The sequence below is a fragment of the Varanus komodoensis genome, unplaced genomic scaffold, assembly GCF_004798865.1.
Source record: "Varanus komodoensis strain SLA01 unplaced genomic scaffold, ASM479886v1 scaffold77, whole genome shotgun sequence".
Classification (NCBI taxonomy): Eukaryota; Metazoa; Chordata; class Lepidosauria; order Squamata; family Varanidae; genus Varanus; species Varanus komodoensis.
Genome location: NW_025336442.1, coordinates 1,272,831 through 1,293,223, shown reverse-complemented (window position 1 = coordinate 1,293,223; position 20,393 = coordinate 1,272,831). Strand labels below are relative to the sequence as shown.

At 57.3% G+C, this 20,393-nt stretch overlaps 2 protein-coding genes across 2 annotated transcripts in view; both read right to left on the bottom strand.

The window, feature by feature from the left end:
* The window catches only part of DNLZ (DNL-type zinc finger), a 4,458-nt gene extending 3,950 nt beyond the window's left edge, over positions 1-508 (bottom strand). The window contains exon 1 of the mRNA XM_044453051.1: positions 497-508. Coding sequence (XP_044308986.1) covers positions 497-508 — 12 coding nt within the window. The remainder of the gene's footprint in view (positions 1-496) is intronic.
* A 74-nt stretch (positions 509-582) lies between these two features.
* Positions 583-18,847, bottom strand: CARD9 (caspase recruitment domain family member 9). The gene is made up of 13 exons (XM_044453169.1): positions 18,753-18,847; positions 12,967-13,227; positions 11,599-11,736; positions 10,629-10,954; positions 9,209-9,388; positions 8,005-8,154; positions 7,065-7,190; positions 6,451-6,642; positions 5,703-5,744; positions 5,232-5,280; positions 4,239-4,309; positions 1,756-1,832; positions 583-869 (listed from the first exon to the last, which is right to left on the bottom strand). Exons 2-13 carry the CDS (start codon positions 13,151-13,153, stop codon positions 773-775), a joined length of 1,635 nt encoding a protein of 544 aa, XP_044309104.1. The 5' UTR covers positions 13,154-13,227; positions 18,753-18,847; the 3' UTR covers positions 583-772.
* Between the last annotated feature and the right edge of the window lie 1,546 nt (positions 18,848-20,393).

Here is a 20,393-nt window from a genome sequence, read left to right as displayed (position 1 = left end):
GCGCGGGGCGGGGCGGGGGCCCCGAGGGGCGGGCGCGACCGGCCGGAGGCTGAATGGGTGGGGCGGCGGCGGGGCTTCCTCGGGCCGCGTCGCCCGCGAGCGCCGGCGCCAGGGCTCCCACCTCCGCGGCGCCGCCCGGCCCGGAAATGCCGCAGCTCCCGGAGGCAGGTCGGCCTTGCTGCCCCGGCGGCGGTCGGGCGGCGGCTTTGCGCTTCTCCGCGCCGAGCGGGAAAGAGCGAGGCCTCGCGCGCTCGAGCCCCCGGTCCGTCGTCCGCGCCTTGGCGCTACCGAGGGCGGGCCCCGCTTTCCCCCTCCCCGGCGTGGCTGCGAAGTTAACCGGCCGTTGCTAATGCGGCCGGCGCACACACCCGCCCCTCCCCCCCCCCCCGCCCCCCCCCAGTTGCTCCAAGTCCGAAAGAGTGCAGGAGAGCCAATGTGCCTAAACATGCAGTGCACACTTCAGATTTCTGGCAGGTTCCCGGATATGCCCAAGAACCTTGGGTATCATCCCTGTCTTATTTATACTTTTTTTAAAAAAAAAATAACCATGGCAAAACCGGCGCAAGACTTTGAGATCTCTTCATCAGGCAAGATGTTTTTTCAGTGCCATTTGGCCAAAGAGGGCAATCAGCCAGAAATAGTAAAGATACTACAAGTGTCCATCCAGTTGCTTGGGGAATGAGAAGCCGGAAGCCTAGCTGACTGGGCGAAGGCTGGACTCGGGAAGGGGTTTCCCAGTTCTGCCCCCTTCCCAGCGATGTTGCCGAAGCTGTCAGGAGCCTTCCGTGTCCGTGTTGTCGCTCCCCGATGTGTTTTCCCAGTCCACTTTGTGGTATCTGCCCTTCTGCCTTCTTTTAAGGGCCTGCTTCCTGCAAGGGAAGGCCAAGTGTGTTTTTAGAGGAAGGGGTGTCCCGGCGTGCACGGCCTGGTCTAACAATGGGCAGGCATCCTCGTGCCCGGCCACTGCCGGCCAGTCGGCAGTGCCCGGACTCACGCGAGCGCCCTCCTCGGCCCGCGCCACCCTGCCTTCCCCCAGGACTGCGGACGCGAGGAGGAGCGAGCTGCCGCCGCAGGGGGATTCCTCCGTCTCTGCAAGGCACTTCCCACAGAAAGCGCATGCACAGTGCCCACCTCAGCACTGGGCAGGAATCGCCAGACTCCGCCACGGTCCCGGGCTGTGCGCTCCCCGAAGCCAGGGATGCGGAAGGCCAGGGCCAGGGCCAGGGCCAGGGCCAGGGCGGCTCGCTGGAAGTCTCCATGCGGCCTCTGAGGTTTCCCACGAGGTCTCATCCCTTTCCCCTAAATGGTGGCTTTCCGGCTTCGGCCGTTTTTCCCATTCTAAAAAGATGAACGGCCTCTCCTCCCAAGGAGGTGCTGCAAACACAGGCCGCTGTTTTGGCCACACCCCTTTTGGCTTTGGCCACACCCACTGCTGCACCGCAGCCTGAGCGCCTCTCCAAACGGGGCAGCCAGAGGCTCTGCCCTCCTGCCGTGGTAGCAGCAGGCTACAGTTCTGGGAAGCGGGTTCTGTTCCTCACTGAGCCATGGGACTCTCAGCCTAACCTACCTCACAGGGTTGTTGTTAGGAGGATAAAATGGAGAGGACCATGCAAGCTGCTTTGGGTTCCTTGCAAGAGGAAGAGAGGTGGAGATCAATATAATAATAAATGAAAATAAACAAAAATGAAAATGTTTTCCCCCTGTGTTAGTTTGGGGCTAGGGAGCCGCGTGAAGAAACTGGCCCAGGGGCGTTACCTCCGATAACGCTCAAAGCTGTCCTTCATTCGCTGGTGCCCCCTCTCCTCCGGCTCCCCACTGAGGGGCTCCCCTTCCTGGAAAAGCAAAGCAGAAGCAGACCCTCAGGACTTCCGGTGGGTGTAGCCCAAACCCTCTTGGCTAGACCGAAGCAGAGCCAACTCCCCTGAGCCCCAGAAGCTCGTCCAGCAGGGGCGCAGCAGGGTGGTTTGCCTGCCTGGTGGTCCACCCTGGCTGTGGATTGTGGGGTTTGCACCCCAGCCCATCTGGGAAGTGCCAGCTGGGGGAAAGCTGCTTTAATCCCTGCACTCAGATTTGGCATAGTCAATGAAGTAGATGTTTTTCTGGAACGCCCTAGCTTTCTCCATGATCCAGCGTATGTTGGCAATTTGATCTCTAGTTCCTCTGCCTCTTCGAAATCCTACCTGTACTTCTGGTAGTTCTCAGGTCCACATACTGCTGGAGCCTAGCTTGTAGGATTTTGAGCATCACTTCACTAGCATGTGAAATGAGTGCAGTGGTGCAGTAGTTTGAACATTCTTTGGCATTGCCCTTCTTTGGGATCGGAATGTAAACTGACCTGTTCCAATCCTGTGGCCACTGTTGAGTTTTCCAAATTTGCTGACATATTGAGTGTAGCACTTTTACTGCATCATCTTTTAAGATTTTGAATAGCTCAGCTGGAATACTGTCACCTCCACTAGCTTTGTTGTTGCTCAGACTTCCTAAGGCCCATTTGACTTCACATTCCAGGACGTCTGGCTCGAGGTCAGTGACCACCCCATCGTGGTTATCAGGGATGTTAAGCTCTTTCTTGTATAGTTCCTCTGTGTAATCTTGCCATCTCTTAATCTCTTCTGCCTCTGTTAGATCCCTGCTGTTTTGGTCCTTTATCATGCCCATCTTTGCATGAAATGTTCCCTTGGTATCTCCAATTTTCTTGAAGAGATCTCTGGTCCTCTCTATTCTATTGTTTTCTTCTATTTCTTTGCCCTGTTCATTTAAGAAGGCATTCTTATCTCTTCTAGCTATTCTTTGGAATTCTGTATTCAGTTGGGTGTATCTTTCTCCCTTGCCTTTCGCTTCCCTTCTTTCCTCAGCTATTTGTAAAGCTTCCTCAGTCAGCCATTTTGCTTTCTTGCATTTCTTTTTCTTTGGGATGGTTTTAGTTGCTGCCTCTTGTACAATGTTGCGAACCTCCGTCCATAGTTCTTCAGACACTCTGTCTATCAGATCTAATTCCTTAAATCTATTTGTCACCTCTACTGTATATTCATCAGGGATATGATTTAGGTCATACCTGAGTGGCCCAGTGCTTTCCCCTACTTTCTTCAATTTAAGCCTAAATTTTGCAACGAGAGCTCATGATCTGAGCCACAGTCAGCTCCTGGTCTAGTTTTTACTGACTATATAGAGCTTCTCCATCTTAGGCTGCAGAGCACATAGTCAGTCTGATTTCTGTGTTGACCGTCTGGTGATGTCCATGTGTAGAGTCGTCTCTTGGGTTGTTGGAAAAGAGTGTTTGCTATGACCATCATATTCTCTTGACAAAATTCTACCAGCCTGTGCCCAGCTTCATTTTGTACTCCAAGGCCAAACTTGCCTCTTATTCTGGTTCTCTTTTGGCTTCCTACTTTAGCATTTCAATCCCCCATGATGATAAGGACATCATTTTTTGGTGTGATTTCTAGAAGGTGTTGTAGGCCTTCATAGAACTGGTCAACTTCAGCCTCTTCAGCACCAGTGGTTGGGGCATAGACTTGGACTATTGTGATGTTGAATGGTTTGCCTTGGATTCGAACTGAGATCATTCTGTCATTTTGGAGATTGTATCCCAGTCCTGCATTTCCTACTCTTTTACTGACTATGAAGGCTACTCCATTTCTTCTGAGGGATTCTTGTCCGCAGTGGTATACCTGATGGTCATCCGAATTAAATTCACCCATTCCTGTCCATTTCAGTTCACTGATTCCTAAGATGTCAAAGTTCAGTCTTGTCATCTCATGTTTGACCACGTCCGGCTTGCCTTGATTCACAGATCTTACATTCCAGGTTCCTATGGAGTATAGATCTTTACAGCATCAGACTTTCCTTTCACCACCAGATTCATCCGCAACTGAGTGTCCTTTCAGCTTTGACCAGTTGCTTCATTCTTTCTGGCGCTACCAGTACTAGCCCTCTGCGCTTCCCCAGTAGCACATTGGACACCTTCCGACCTGAGGGGCTCACCTTCCGGCGTCCTATCTCTTTGCCTGTTGATAGTGTCCATGGGGTTTTCATGGCAAAGATACCGCAGTGGGTTGCCATTTCCTTCTCCAGGGGATCACGTTTTGTCAGAGCTCTCTGCTGTGACCTGTCCGTCCTGGGTGGCCTGCATGGCACAGCTCAGAGCTTCATTGCACTACACAAGCCCCTTTGCTATGACAAGGCAGTGATCCATGAAGGGGATAGAAGGTTAAAATATGCAAACAAATAAATAATACCTGTGTTGACTGAAGAAGTGGAATGTTTACCAGAGCACCGAACTGTTGGTCTTGAGCACTGGAAAAATCTTCTGAAAAAGGGAAGAACTGCCAATTAATTTACCAGTTATGACTTGCTAGCCAAAATATTATGCCCATGGTGGACCAAAGCATATGTAATAGTTTCTGGTGCATGTGAACCCAAGGCAGGACACATATCAACCAACCAACCAACCAACCTACCTATCCATCTATCCAAAAGTTCTTCGAGCAGTGCATTAAAACAATAAAATGCAAGCATCAAACAATGAACAAAAACAGCACCCAATGAACCCAGGCAGAACCTGTCACAAGGAGGAAAAATACTCCCACACATCAAAGCCTAGCATAACCAGCAGCAGTAAAAGGGAGGTTGGCCTCCCGGCCTCGTCTCCTCCTTGCCAGCTGCGAGTGGGTGGGGACGGGGGCAGTCCAGGCCATTCGATGGTTCCTCAGATGTTGTCCAGAGACCACAGAATCATTTCCTGATGCTCTTCCTGACCGGTACTATTATTAATTTGTTTATTCATTGACATTTGTATGCTGCCTTTCTTCCTCTTGCAAGGCGCTCAAGGCCACACCTGCTGCTCCTCAATATTTCTTCCTCCCAACAACAACCCAGGCAGGTGGGCCAGGCTGAGGGTATCTTATCCTGGCCTAGTGGGGATAAGAACCTGGCTCTCCTGCATCCCCGTCCGTCACTCTCACCAGGACGCCGCCCTGCCTCTCGTGGACATTGCCAAGTTTTAGGAAAGGCATCCAGCCTTTTGAAATGAGGGAAAGTGGCACCAATGCCTGGGACCACCGAGTGGGCAGTGGGCAGAGCGGAATGGGGCAGAGCCGGGGGGGGGGGGACATGGACCCTGGGGAGGAGCCCGCGGTGGACTGAGAGGGCAGTCAGGCTGGGTTTCGCCCCAGGCCCAACATTCCTCGGCTTTAAGCAGAGAAAATGCTAGTTGCCATGAAGTAACTTACTTTTTTCAGCATCTTTCACATCTTCATCCAGGTTTCCATGGGAAGTCAGCTGCATGCAAGAAAAGGCAGGGCAGGAAAGAGAATTGTCTCATTTTATGAATTAATATTAATTATTATCCTTCTGTCACTTCCCGGAAAGGAAACACATGGGGTGGGGTGGGGGCACAGAAAGCATTTTGCTGCAGGAATTCTGCAGAAGCAACCAAAATTGTGTAATTTTTTCCTAGTGCGCACAGAACAGAAGATTATTCAGGGATCTCCATCTTAATATAAGCAGAAGCATCCGTGCTTAGAATTCAGGAGGGCGGGAGAGAGACTGTGCCGGTGCCCTCGCCCTGTTTGTGGTGACTTCGCTAAACGCCGTGCCTAGTTATGCATAAAAGCAGTGCAGGAGAAACCAACGGAGGGGCAGCAGAAATCGGCTAGCATTGCCAGGGGCTCGTTCTGACATGTTAATGAAACACAACTCACTTCTTGGGAGCTTCTGGAGGAAGTTTCTTCAAGGTCTGAAGTCTGAAATTGTAAGAGGTTAAACAGAAAGCAGTTAGGAAGTGGCTGTGTGCCAGCGAAAGCGAGCACACCGTGTCCAAACGCCCTAGGAAAGCCTGCCCACGCACGAGGTGGTCCCACCGCCAGCTCACGGCAGCGGCCAGCGCCCTGCCCCAGTTGCTGAGGCAAAGGAGGGCGCAGGTAGCTAAAGCAGCATCCGCATCGCCATCCAGCGAGCAAGAGCAGGCTGAAATACAGCACCTCTCCTAAAAGCCTGAGGACCAAGTTGGGGGACCACAGCGGTGGTTAACGGAGGGCCCAGTCTGCAGCTCCTCGGGTTCCCTATGGGGTTCCAGCCTCTTCCTATGGCCCTCAGCCCTCCCTGCCCCAAACGCCGGGCTTCAGCTTCCCAGCTTTCTGGCAGTCTGAGACAAAAAGTCACCCCGAAGGCCGAGTCACCGGCAGCTGGAGCTGGAAGCTGCCAGAAGGGGCGCTTCACATGTTCACGGCCCTGCCTGCCATCAGGATGTCCCTGAAGTGGAGTTTGGTCCTCGGGCTGAAAGCAGCTCTGCTCCCCGTCCAGATGGGCCCTTTCATATTGGAGTTGCAAGAGTCTTGCGGGCAGCGGGCAGGGTTGGTGATGCGAAAGACAGGCCGGCACAGACCCCGCAGCGCCGCCCTTCCACAACAGACAAGGGCAGGCGCACGAGGGGCGCAGCTGAGGACCCACCAGGCTGGAAGGGTCCGGGTGCAGCCTCTTCAGCTTGGCTTTGGCACCCAGCAGCTGCCCCTCCTTCTGGTACAGCTGCAGCTGCAGCTCGTCACACCTCTCCCCGAGTTCTCGGATCTGCTTGCGGTAGAGGTCCTTGTCCAGCAGGCTGTTGGAGTACTGCTTGTGGAACCCCTCTTGGGTCAGGAGGGCCTAGCAAGGGCGAGAGAGGAGGGGGCACGTGAGCACCCAGAGCCCTCAGCAGCCCCCTGGGAGTGGGGAGCAACAGAGCTGCGGCCCAGAGGGGGCCTCGGGGGGTCTTCCAGCGGCCGACCCCCTTTCCCAGCTGCCAGTCTCTTGCACATTTCTTCCCTCCCTCCGGGTGGCTGAGATGCCTGCTTGGGACGGCGCCTGGCTGGCTTTGCCGCTGCCCTCTGGCCTTCGGCTTCACCCACCGGGGACATGGCCCAGGAGCTTCCCAAAACGGCTCTGGGGCCAGATGAGGCTCCCTTCTACTGAGCCAGCCCAGCGGGTTTCCAGTCAGGGTGGGAACGCCGGGCAGCCTGAGCTGTGCCAGCCAATCTGTGTGGCAAAGACTGCGGCGGCCACACACAGGGCCCCCTTTCGGCACCTGCCTGGTCCCTCTCGGCAGCCACCTCTTCCATCTGTTTCAAAATGGCCTTGATGCGGTCCTGGTAGATTTGATTGTCTTTCTGCAGGGATGCACAGCTCAGCTCCAGCATCTCCTTCTCCTCCGCAAGCTACCGAGAGAAGTACAGACAGGAGTAAAGGGGGCAGCCACGCAGGGACCGCTTCTTCCTACCCAGCAGGGTCTTCTGGGGCGGGCGGGCAGGAGGACCCTGCTGTCACCCATGTCTCCCCCTCCCTCTGGGGCTTTTATTAGAGAAACTCTCCTGTCATCTGCTTACCTGCCGTCCTCACAGGGCCCAGGGGAAGCCCAGGCTGCTTACCTGCAGCTTGAGTCCTCCCAGCCAGTGGCCCTCTGTGCTTTTATACACACGTGCCCCACGCCCGCCGGTGTGAAGCCTCAATCCGGGGGGCCTCCTGATGGGAGGCAACCGTGGGGGGAACCTCGCGCCCACCCTCGCCTGCACCCTCCATTCACTGAAGCGTCTGTGGTGCCTCCTGAACCGAAAGGGTTTTGGCACAGGCACCACCAGGCCAGGCCTGGGGCTGCTTCCCACACGGCAGCCCCGCGATGGTCCGAGAGGGGCGGGGGCCCCACCGCAACACGCAAACTCTGACAGTGCAGGGTCCTGCTGGAAAGACCTCCCAGAGAGAGGCCCCGGGAGGCACGGAGCCCATGTGTGCGATGCACGGAGACCACCAAGGGGCAGCGGCCCTTCCCCACGGCCAGCCGTGGTCGCCCTGCCTGTGGGGCTGGCGGCATCTGGCATGGGCAGTCGGAAGCCCTTAGCCAGGCAGAGGGGAAAGCACTGAATTGAGCTGGATCACTGGGCACGACCCTCCTCGGGGACCATCGTGATGAGCGCCTCCCCCTCCCGCCGGCCGGCCGGCCGCACCCCGAGCGACCCGGCCCCCCGCGGAGCATACTTTGTCCCGCACGGCCTCCGTCCGCCGGAGCGCTTGGCGCATGTCGCAGAGGTCGCCCAGCAGCCGCTGGTGCTCGCCCAGCATCCGCCTCCGCTCCGCCTCCAGGGCCTCTGGGGAGAGGCTGTCCGCACAGCCGCCTTCCTTCGCCACCTGGGAGGGAGGGCAAGGAGTTGCTCCGGTGGCCGCCCAGCGGACCAGCCCCCGGAAAGGCCGTCCCCTCGCCCCGGGCCCTCCTCCGGGGCCCGCAGCCCTCTTCCTGCCCAGTCGTGGCCTCACAGCAGCCTGGAAAGGGGGGCCAAGCTGCGTGCCCGCCACTGGCCCGAAGCCATCCGTGAGATCCGCGGCCAAGGGGGGCCTCGGAGCCAGTCCCCCACGGCTGGCCCAGTGCCCCGCTGCAGCCCCACTTTGCACAGGAAAGGGACCCCATTAGACCCGGGACCTTCAGGCAGGGCCTGCACGGATCCTGCCTGAAGACCTGGTCATCGCTGCCTGTTCGTGCTCAGTGCACCGCCACCGGTTCAGAAGCACAGAAACAGAGCGAGTCAGAAGGGTCTTCTGGGCCATCTAGTCTGGCCCCCGGCGCCTTTTGGATCTGGAGTACCTACTCCCCAGTTGTGGCCACCGCACACACTCTGGTATCATCTGCGCAGTTGTCATGGGTAAAGAGGCTGAACAGAATCAGGCGCAGGACCGAGCACTGGAGGACTGCGCTCGTCACCGGCTGCCATTCTGATGAGTCCCCACGGATAGCCACCCTCTGCTTGCACTCCATCAACCAACTTTCCTTCTGCCCCGTCGTCCCTCTCATTCTCCCACCTTTGGGCATCCTGACACTTCACAGGGCTTGTGGCTGGACGTTCTTTGTAACCTTTAAGAAGACACTGCTGTACCCTCCCGCTGCCCTCCCCCGCTCCCCATGACTTGTAGGCTGTTCTCAACCACAGGGACTAGAAACCCTCTATAAAAAACCAAACCAGGGAGCAGAAGCCTTCAGATCCCGGTTCGTGAGTTCCCTCCTGGGTGCGGACATGCCCTCCAGCACTCCCCTTCGGTCCCCCGCTTTTGGCTACAGCAGCAGTGCGGGCGACCTCATGGGTGCGTGAGGCGGGTATCCCGGGCTGGGGGCCTCAACCGTGGCGCGCTTCTCTGGATGGCAGGAAGCCCCCCCCCCCGGGCCCCCCGTGCGCGCGGCCGCCGTGCAGACCTGCAGCGTGCTTTCCAGCGCCTTGTTCTTGGCCAGCAGCAGGTCCTTCTCCCGCTGGATCTCCCAGACGGCCTCGTGGCTGGGCCGCTGCTCCATGGCGTGCCGGAGCTTCAGCGTGTGCTTGCGCTCCCACTTGCAGTCGTCCTCGGCCTTCGTCAGGCTGTGCTTCAGGCTGTCGATCTTCGCGGGACGGAGCCGCCCCGGCCCAGGCCGCGTGAACGGGAGCGAGCGGGGCGCGTTAGCGAGGGTGAGCGCTGGGCCCCGGGACCTGCCGAGGGCGCACGGCCGTCGCGGCCCGAGAAGCCGGGCTCCTCCTCGGCCTGCAGCGGCCACCCCGGGTGCCCGGGCTCCCTGCCCGCCCGGCCGGCCACCGGGAGCCACCGGGAGCCACGGGCAGCGGGAGCGAGACAGCCGTGGCCGCGGGGGCGAGGTGGGCGCGCTGAGCAATCCCGAGGGGCAGCCCTCGCCCCCGGCCCCGAAACCTGCCGCCGGCGAGGGCCGGGTCGCGCGGCCGCGGAACCCCCCCAGCGGGGACGTGACCCTTGTGAGGGGGCAGCAAAACCCCCGGAGCGTCTTGTGGCGACTGGCACGCTCCTTCTGGCTGCCCGCGCCGCGTGACGCGTCAGCCTCAAACGGGCAGACTGATCTACCCTTGCTGGGGGCCCGGGGTGGGGAGAGGCAGGCAGGCTGCATGGTCAGTGGAAACAAGCGCAGGCGACCATCTTCACCTTTTTATTATTATTATTAGTATTAGTATTAGTATTGCATCATGTTTATCTTCCCTTTTCCTCTGCAGAGGAGCCCAAAGTGACTTCCACAGACCTCCCCCTGCAAGGTGGTCAGACTGAGGGTGAGGGGCTCGCCCAAAGTCACCCAGTGAGCCTTGTGGGGAGAGGGGACTAGAGCAGGGGTCTCCCAGGACCCCGTCCACACCCTTGGGGTATAAGAGCACCTGCTGGGCAGTGCTGGGAAGCCCTGCAAATAGGAGGAGATCGAGATTCTGGTGTTTTCCAGGGATTTTGCAGAGTGGGCAGATTTAGGGAAAAGAGGTTTTTCATCCCCTGGATTTCCTCCCATCTCTAGGGATGGATTTGTGTCACAGAACCTGCAGTGGGATGTCCATGCCATGAGGTGTGGGTGGCCCGGGCCCAAGGGCAGCCCCCCCCCCGGCCCCCATGACTGCCGGTTGCTCAGTGGTTCCTGGCTTTCATGCTGTTTCCATCCCCCTCCTCAAAAGCCGAAAAGCCTCTTCCGGGCTTTCGGTTTGGCCCTGCTCAGCCTGGAAGGCCCCTCCTCCCCCCCACCAGCTTCTCCAAAACGGAATTCGGCCCCCAGGTGGAAAAGTGTCCCCACCCCTCCCTTATATGGGGTGAGAACTGTTTAGGGCCCAGCAAGGCGAAGGGCAAGGAGGCCCACGCACCTTCAGCAGCAGGTCTCGGTTCCTCATCAGCGCCACGCTCTTCTCCTCGCTCTGCCTGGCGTAGCTCATGGCCAGCTCGTAGTTCTCATCTCTGCATCGCTTCAGCTCCTTGCTGAGGCTGTCCCTCTCCTCTTTCATCTTCTGCACCCTCTCCTGGTGCTTGCGCAGGACGCTGTCCTTCACCCGCATCTCCTTGATGAGGTCCTCCTTGGTGCTGAGCAGCAGGTGCAGCTCCTGGACTTTCTTCCGCTCCTCACAGATGGTGCCCTGCAGCTTCAAGATCTCGCTCATCAGCAGCTCGGTCAGGCTGGACTCCCCGGCTGTGTCTGTGGGGCGAGAGAGTCTGCTGGGCAAGGGGGCTCTGGGGGCAGAGGCTCCCAACCTCCTCCATGCCCTGCACCCCCAGAAACTGTTCAATTTATGTTCGCACCGCTTACACATGCTGGAAGATGAAGAAATCAAATGTCTAACTTTTAAACCACATACAGGTAAACAAACTGAACTTAAAAAAGGCTTTTAAATCAGTGCATGCAGTGCTAATATAAATTGAGCAATTAGAAAAAATTGGAAATGGTAAAATCAATCCCAGTTGTGAACATAAATTTCAATGGCTTCTTTGTTCCTGCTTCTCATTCGCAATTTTGTCAAAATGTGGAGTTTTCTGGCTGATGGCAACCGTGAGTCTGCCTGTGGATTCTGGCAATTCCTACATTGTGTCTTGCTTGACAAAAGAAAATTGAATCCAAATACAAACAAAATAATAAAAAAGAATTGCATCACTGGGATAGTCTTGGGCGAATCGCAACACAGCCTGTGTCACACCCCCTGAAATGTCACCTCGCAGGGGGCAGGGACCCCAGACTGGGGGGAGAAGGCACCCAGCTGTCTGGAGAGCCCTGGAAGGGAGCTGCAAGCCAGTCTTTGCAGGAAGCAGATGCCCATGGCAGCCGGATGCTGGACCTGTTCTTACCTATGATCATGGAGAAGACCCTGGTGGGCTCGTTGCCTGTTATTTTCTTGTAAAGCTGCGGGTAGTACAGCTCCAAGCTTTCCAGGAAGGCCACAAAGCCCTTCTGGCCTGTCCGTTGGAGAATGTCCAGGAGCAGCCCTGCGGAGACATCGCAAGAGCCCGTTGGCACCCAGGACCGGGGCGCAGTGGCGATCGGCAGGGGCGTCGGAGGGAGGGCCTGCGTGGTCAGCAGCAGGACTGGAGGGCTGACCCCATCTGCCAAGGGCTCCTGCAGGGGCTATCGGCACGATCCTCCAAGCATTCCTTCCAGCCGTGCCAAACCCCCCGTGCGGCCCACTGGGGGCCCCTGGACGGTGTCCTCCCAGGCATCCTGGTGGCGGCAAAAAGGCCAGAAGTGCCCACCCGCATCACAGCCTTGGAAACCATGAAGGGAGATTCCCACAGGCCACGCTCCCACACCGTGGCCGGGATGACCGGCAGAAGGGGCTGAGATCTGAGCACTCTGGGACATGCTAGGAGCACAGAGGCAGAAACGAGTGAGGCCTGCCTCTGTGAATCCCACCCACCCCCCACGCCTCCCGTCTGCAGGATGGAATTGGATGGTCAGGCAGGAGGAGGCTCCACGCCCCTGATTTACTCAGAAAGAAACACTGAGTACACCTGAGTAAATCTGCTGCTTCTACTCAGCTTGGCGCACATAAGATTGGAACAGCCTGACGCATGGCTGCAGGGCAGAAAGGACTAGTGGGCGTCTGAACCAGTCGCAGGCCATGGACGCGGCACCAGGCATTCTTTGGGTCCTTTTCCTCCTGGACATTCGAGTGTAGCGATTAAAATGGACTTAACCAGGATCTGGGTTCAAGTCCCAGCTAAGCCAGGAAGCTCAGCTGGGCCTATCACTCCTGCTCATCTTAGCCACCCTCGCAGGGTTGCTGTGAGGCTCACGGGAGGAGGGCGAAGGACCCTGAACTTCACTGCCCCGAGTTCCTTCTTGGGTGGGAAATGGAGCCATTTCACCAGTTCTACTAAAGCTCCCACCCCATGAAAGGTCAATTGTGGTCACCGGCAACAGAAGGGGCCTCCTGGGCCATCTAGTCTGCCCCCAGCACCAGCTGGCTCCACTCATGCAATCCCCAAAAGTGTCTGAGTAGGCTGCATACCGAAGAGGGGAGGTGGTGAGCCCCCGCATCAGCCTGGCCAAAAGGCGATGTCCTTGTTTCCTTCCTTCCCACCCTCTCTCCTCGTGGCTTTCCAGACTGATCTGAAAAGGCAGGGCAGGGACTGGCCGTTTTTCTGCACCAGCCTCTTTGCCGAGGTGCAGCACCAGAACGACGCCCAATCCTCCCCTGACAGGCAACTCGCAAATACCCGTTTTCCTTTTCCTGATCACCAGGCTGGGGTCATTGAGTATTTGTTCCTCGTCATCGTGGTTTATGACTTTACACTGCCGGAGGTAAGGCGTTATCCTGGAAGGGTCGATCACGGAAATCAGCTTGACGCGGAAGTTCTCCAAATTATTCCAACAGGTTTCGCCATCGTCCTCTGGCTCAGACATGGTGGAGGAAGCCAGAGAGGCAGTGCCCGGCCACTTCTAGGGCTGGATCTGGCTGTGGGGGCAGCAGCCGGCAGCTGGAAGGCAGGCAGGACAAGAGGGGATGCCGTGAGAATAGCAGGCGACCGGGAGCGCAGCCCGGCTGAGCGGTGCCTGCCTAGGAGGCCGGCAGAAGGACGCGGAGGGTTGTGCCGCAGGTTGGCCTGACTTGTCCCGCCCGTTTCAGAGACCGACAACCCACAAAGGGGGGCAGCGGCATCCCGGCCAGCCGAGCACCGGCTTTTCACGGTTTCGCAGAGGGTACCTTCGTTCTTCCACCCTCCCTCGGGAAGCGCAGAAGCTTCCTGCAGGGCAAGAGGTTCTGGCTTGACTCGCAAGCCGTGCCGGCGACAGCGGGAGGGCTGGCCAGCCCCAGCCCTGCTTTGCAGAGGGCCGGTGCCAGTTTCCCTGCCATGTGGGGTGCCGTTTGATACCCGATGTTCGGAGCTGCCTCGTGCTGCTGGGGCTTGCCGTGCGCTGCCGGCGGAGCAAATGCCAGCAGACCTTGGCTGCCTCCAGGATCCAGAGGCCTTGGGCCCCCTCCTCAGCACTGTGGCCGCAAGCTTGGCTCCTGCTCCTCTTCCTCCCTGCGGCTTCCTCTCGTGTGCTTGATGGGAGAGAGCCAGGAGTGGGTCGGCCGGGGCATCTCCAGCCGCCTGCACCAGGGCAAGAGGCCGATGGAGCAGCAGCTTGCGACAAGCGGGAGAGACACTGGGCCCTTTCTCAGTGGACTCCACTGGGCCATGAGGTCCCGGCGAGCGCCTGGCCCTTGGTGCTGCCCCAGTTCTCTGCAACAGGCCCAGCACGCCGCCTCCCCTCCAGGCCTGCTGGCACAAGGCCGCCGGCCGCACAGGACAGGGGCTCTCGTTCCTCCACATCACCTCCTGCGGAGGCTGGTCCCTTGGGCAGGAGCTGCCCCGCGAGCAACAGGAGAGGGGCTGAACGGAGGTCGGCCTCTTGCCGCCCCATGTTGCCTAGTTGGCTGTGAGCTCACCCCACGTTGCAGCCTTCTCCAGGCTGGAGCTTTCCAGGTGTGCAAGGCAGCCACTGGAGGGCCCCAGGTTGAAGGCAGCTATCTGTCCCTGCCTTACCCACCAGCATTAGGACCGGACCCCCTCTCACAGCCTGGTCGTGGGCCCAGCGGAGGCCTGACCAGAGGCGATTGCAAAATGGATGCCACGAAAACCCAGCGACACTTCTTTTCAGAAAGTCCCTGAGTCATCGAGGAAGGGAAGAGCAGCCGAGCCTCCCATCTGCAGGACAGGAAGGTACGCATTTTCCTGGAGCATTGATTGCTGGCACCTTTCTGAGAATCTGCAACCCGTGGAAGGGCCTTGCGTAACGGGACCTACAGAGTCACGGAAACATTGCATCCTCCCATCTGCGCAAGACCAAGAAAACCCCACAGCTGCCCCCTGAAGGAGGAGCCTGGGCGTGCTGCTGGCTTCGGCTTAGCCTGTCCCTGCCATTCCAAGGAAGGGTCCGCTTTCCCCACGCTTTCCTTGCGCGCAATCTCTGGCCACTTGCAAGCAGCCCTGCTCCTTTTTTTCCTGAGTTTTTTTAAATTATTATTTAGGAGAGAATGTATAAAAGTGCTTCATAGTGAGGGATGTCAGAAGAATGCCCATCAATCAGAAACGCACCAAATTACTCTTAAAAGCAACTGGTTTGATGCAGCAGTGGCTAGAACTGAGTTGTGAGTCAGGAAATGCTCACAGGAGACATAAATCCGCAACATGCTTGTTCAGTCAGGACAGCGTTTTCAAAGGCTAGCATCTGTTGCTTTCTGGTTTTCTTTAAAGCTGCACTCTCCCTAGGACAAGATGGGATTAAAATTGTGGGTACCAAGAATAATTCTCTTGGGAAGGGAAGAAACACTCTCCATCCCTGCAGAACGCTGCCTGTGGAAGCACTGTTGTGCTGCTCCTTTCTCCATCCACTGTACAGTCCGTTTCTAGCTGACTGAGGATTTTGCGGCGAACGGAGTGACTGGATCTGGCATCTGATTTGCTCCGGGACCGGGACCTTGTGGCGCTGTGGGGCCCCAGCTGAGGGGCCAGCGGCCCTGGAGACACCCAGCGAGCCCTGCTAGTCCGGTCTGTGCCCGGGCTGCTGCAGGCCACAGCGGAACGATGAGGGCACAATTCCATCCACACTTACCTGGCTGGGGAAAGCTGGGAAGCACCGGAGGCCGTTTCTGTCCAACGGGCAGGAATGCTCCCTCAGGCCCCATTTTTAAAAGCACTTTATTGTCAGCAGGCCACTGACTGAGCATGTCAATGGTCACAACTTTTGGTTATCCTTTCTTGCCACAAAGCGGTTCCCCCCGCACCCCCCAAGTCAATGTATTTAGCATCAGGACAGCGGAAGCAGACTTCCTTTTAGGCCTTTGTGCTATTTTTCGGGTGAGCCTAAAATGCAAACCGGCACATGTTCAGTGAGCTTTTCATTTTGCATGAATGTATCGGGTATGTAGGCGCAGTTGCAGAAGTGTGGGACAGCCGCTGGAGAGGTGGGAAAGAGAACGGACGCTATTCGCTTTGGCACTGTCATCCAGAGGACTTCTAGAGTCATCTGCCGTAATCCAGCAACACCTGGGTGTTCATGCTCAGGGCGCAGGAGACGTGTTTGGCTTTGGCCCCCGCCGGAGAAGGACGCTGCCTTTGGATGGCTCCTCCTCAGAGCAGTGCCTTGAACCCCAGGTGTAATGGTTTCTCCCTGGCATCCAGGCCAGCGCTGGGGCTTTTTCACATAAGCCTCTTAACACACTGTGTCTGCCTTGGTTTTCATTGCACAGCTGAGATCCAAGAAGGACATGAAGTGTTTTTCCTACTTTTCCTTTACAGAACCACTAGGTGGCACTGTGCAACAGAGGGAATAGTACAAAAACACAAGGGGGAATTGGGATTCCTTTCACTTTCACAATTAAATGCTGCATTTTTCCTAGCTCTAAAAATAACTCACTGAAAATACTAGCTAGACACAGAAGCAAGACTGGATAAAGAACCTGCAAATAACCATGAGAAGGGAACCCCGAGCACATGATGAATGCCTCATGTGCAAAAGCTGGTCGTTTCCTTCCCAATGAAACGGCCACGGCCACGGAGAGTGGACCATGCTGGCTGCTCACATGACGGCCGGAACAGCCAGTACCCAAAAACAGCTCTTCATATGTTTGGAACAAATAGAGGAAGCAAGAAGTGGAACGGCTGTTTGTCCCATCCCATCGCCTGGACTGACATGCCCCGGGACACAAAATGGCCATTTTGTCAAGGTCCTGTGAGACAGCAAGACCCTGCAGTGGATGGTCCTGTGGGGGCACCAAGGCGGCTGGGGCGAGAATGAGATGGCTAAATCCAGGGTCTAAGATTACATAGCAGCACCATGCCCCAATTCAGTCTCCAAGATCCACCCAAAAGACCCTTCACTGTTTGCAGAGGCACCCAGAAAATCATTCCAAGTCCACCCTTTTAGAATTCCCTCCTACTGGAAATCCCCCACATCTCTCTTTCACGAAGCTGTTGAGCTAAGAACTGTTCCTGTAAAAGGAAGGACTTCTTCACACAGGGCACAGGTAACCTATGAAAGTCATGTCCACAAGTTTGGTGGCGACCCCCGATTCAGACAGCTTTCACAAGGGATGGAGAAGAAAGTCATCCATGGCACACGCCTCAACGGCTGCAGGGCCCCTCCAGCATCAGACAGGATGCCTGTGGACTTCACTGCTGGGGCACATGGGCCCTGCCCGGGTGTTTCCTGTGTGGCTGGCTACTGTGAGAACAGAACGAGAGAGCTGCAGCCTCGGTCGGCCCGGGCAGCACCTCTGGGGTGCACTTCAGCTTGCTTGAGGCCTGGGCTCTAACAGGGTGCCCACGGATTCCTCTCCTGGATCCTACCAGGTTCCTGCCCCCCTCCTGATTTTCACTGTTTTACTCACAGCCCTATTCAAATGTGGGTTTTGCACAGACTGACATGTTGCAAGATGAAACGTAGCCCTACCCGGCCCACAGCAAGGGGCAGGGCGCCCCCATCTCGCCATTCCAGGCACAAGCGCCGGCCAGAGGCCGCACCTTCCTTCGGCATCTTTAGTGGGAGTGCCCTCCGTGTGCCCGGCAGCTCTCCCCACACTCAGCTGCCGCCTCCCAGTGCCCTGAGGTGGTGCCATCCTGACGTGGGCTCAACGGGAGCTCAGTCCTCCCTCGGCCTCGGTCCTTTCCCACTCCCCTCGCCACTTCGCCCCGCGGGGAATGAGCATCCTGCAACTGGCCGTGCAAGCCCCCGCCCCCGCCCCCGCCCCCGCCGGGTTGTGGAAGCGCCCACGGGACTCCGGCCCGTCCCAAGGCTTGGAGACGCACGTCCCGGCCCTGCTCCCCGCTCCCGTGCCAGGCTTGCGGGCTGCACTGCGCAACGGGCGGGGTGGGCCAGCCGGGCCCGCAGAGGTCTTTACGGTGCCAGGGAGAGCTCCCGTGATCCAGCCCCCGCAGCCCTAAATGCAGAGCAGCCCTCTGCCTGGACGGGGAGCCGGCGTATGAGGAAGCGGACCCAAGTCAAAGACTGGGTCAAAGTCCTGGGAACTGGGCAGCGCCAGGAAGCCGAGTGGCAAAGTCCAAACAGGACCTGAACATCAGCCCCTGAAGCCCGCTGCCGGGCGCTGCCACCCCTCCATCCTCACGGAAGCCGCACCTCAGCTCGCCCAGGCACACCAGCGTCTGCGGCTGGAGCCAAGGCGCTGCGCCTCAGCCGGGGATGAGCAGCTGTAGCACTGCCACAGCATCCCAACGCGGCCAGTGGTTGGGAGGGTTTCGCTTCTCTTACTCACACACTGACTTTGGAACATCCTCCGTTTGTTGCAGAAAAGAAGAAAATGAGCATCTGTAACCAGGCAGGTGGCACCCTGAGAATCGAATGTTTTGAAAAATAAAAAGGATTCTCTGGGGACCAGTGACAGCCCTGTTAGGAGCCAGCCCGAAGGGTTAACTGGCTCATCTGGTCATTCCTTGAGCAGTGGGATCCAGAATCTGACCCCTCTGCAAAGCCACCGTTCCATCCCAATCAATCCTCATTCAGCTGAGACTTACCTACCTATGCAATTCAGATAAAGCAACACAGATGAAACACCAAGAAAGCAGCAACTCAGTGCTTTCAACATTGTTTTTGGGGGAAAGGGAGCTTATTTCCCCTTTTCCCAAGAGAAATATTCCTGGCCCCCACAACCTAAACTTGGGAAACATTTAGTGTCGCCCCACAGCAGACAGATGTGCCCAGTTTAAGGATGGGGAAAACTGCCCCGGTGGCTCTTGTTGAGCTGCAACGGAACTCCTGTAGCTCGCAGAGCTTCTGGAAAATTCCCTGAGCACAAGCATGCTGCTTAGCTAGTGGAAACTCTGAAGGGACCCGCCTCCCACTTCAGCTAGTGGCCCAGCGGCGGAGACCAAGAAGCAAGCGCGGCGACAGCGGCGCTGGGAGCCTCTCCTCTTGGGCTGCCTCCCAGTCGGAGGCTGAAGGGAGAAGCTGAGATCAGCCACCCTTCCTGCGTCCTCTCAAGAAACAAAAGTCCACCGACCTGAGCACCGGCGTCAAGGCGCAAACCCTCTGGTGGCGCGGCAGCCGTCCTCCCAAATTCCCTTGACGGGGTCTCGCACAGAGCAAGCTGCACTGCTGCAAGTCAGCCGGGACAGAAAGGAGAACTTGCCCACACACTCTCCCCGCTTCGAAAGGAAAACAGAAAAGAGGAAATCACACGGCAGGACACTCCACAGTTCAGAACTGGCTGCTAAATTAGCGCAGGCCCTGGAATCAGGCCCAGCCTGCTCCGGGATGGCCGTGGCCCCTTCCCACATCGTCCGTCACTTCTGGGTGCGTTTCTGGCTCCTGTTCAAAGGCCTCTCTATGGCAGATACTGGCAGGAAGCTCCCTAGTCCAAAAGATACTGATGGGGGGCTGGCCCCACCCAGGGCTTTTTTTGTAAAAAAAAAAAAGGTGCCGGAACTCACGTCTTGGGGTCACACTTTTACACAATGCTCGCCGCCGGCAGTTAGCACTCAGCGCGCGACCACACGACCGATCCCAAGCCGAGCAGCGTCTCAAGCCGAGCAGCGCCCTCTCAATCGGCGCCGACACACAAGCAGCCCACAGGCACTATGTTAATGATTTTTGCCACCGACCTGCTACGCCCGACAGGGCGATTCACAATCACTTGGAAAAATCTGTCAAAAAAAGGTGCCAGAACGCTGTTCCGGTGCGTTCTATGACAAAAAAAAGCCCTGGCCCCACCCCTTTTGACGTTGGCTCCTCCCAGCGCAGAACTTGGCCCCCGGAACCTCTTGGCCATGGGTCTGGCCCCCAGGCTGGAAGCATGGCCAGAACCCCGCGTTTGGCGTGTTCCGAGCCTCCTCCCGCTCCGCCCCGGAGACGTACACCATCCCTGCCTCGCGTCCCAGTCCAGTCCCAGGCACCAAGCGCTCAAGCACGGCCTTCCACTGGGAACGGGAGGGCTGCTGGGCTCGACCAGGCTGAAGGCTCTCTGCCAACCCAAATCAGCCAGGTGGCTTTGGGAAACTGCGTGCAGCAGCAGCTGATGCATCTCTGCACCCCAGTCGGAGCTTTCACTCTGTCACAGATGGAAACGGCTGAAGGCAACTCTTCCAAGAACATTTAGCATCTACATATAGTTACTGCTTTACACTTATTTCTTGCAAGGAACGCAAGGCAGCTCACATTTCTCCGCCTCTCTCTTTTATCCACTCCACGAGACTGTGAGGCAGGGTAGGCTGAGAGCTTGCAACTGGCCCCACCTTGCAACTGGGCTTCACGGCTGACTGGGGATGATGGCCAGAGCTCCCAGGTTCCCAGGCCCGCACCCGGGCTCCCTCTGTGTAGCAGCTCCAAGTGTCTGACGCACATTCTCGTGTCATAACACTTCTAAACTCACCTGATTTTTATTTCGCAGGACTTTAAAAAAAATAACAGGCTGGCTGGCAGTTCACAAAGTGAAATGTCAGTCTCCAACACCAACTTTACTCCAAGAATGTCTGTCTGCGGCCCACATCTCTGAACCTTCTCTGAACAGGTACAGGGGCAGAAAAATGTGGGCTTGGAGTAGCTTCTTTAGGGAAATCAGATCCCCACCTCTGCCCTTTATGCAGAATTTTGGCCAAGCACCTTTTTTGTTTGGCTTCTGGCAAAGAGGTTTTGTGACCAGCAG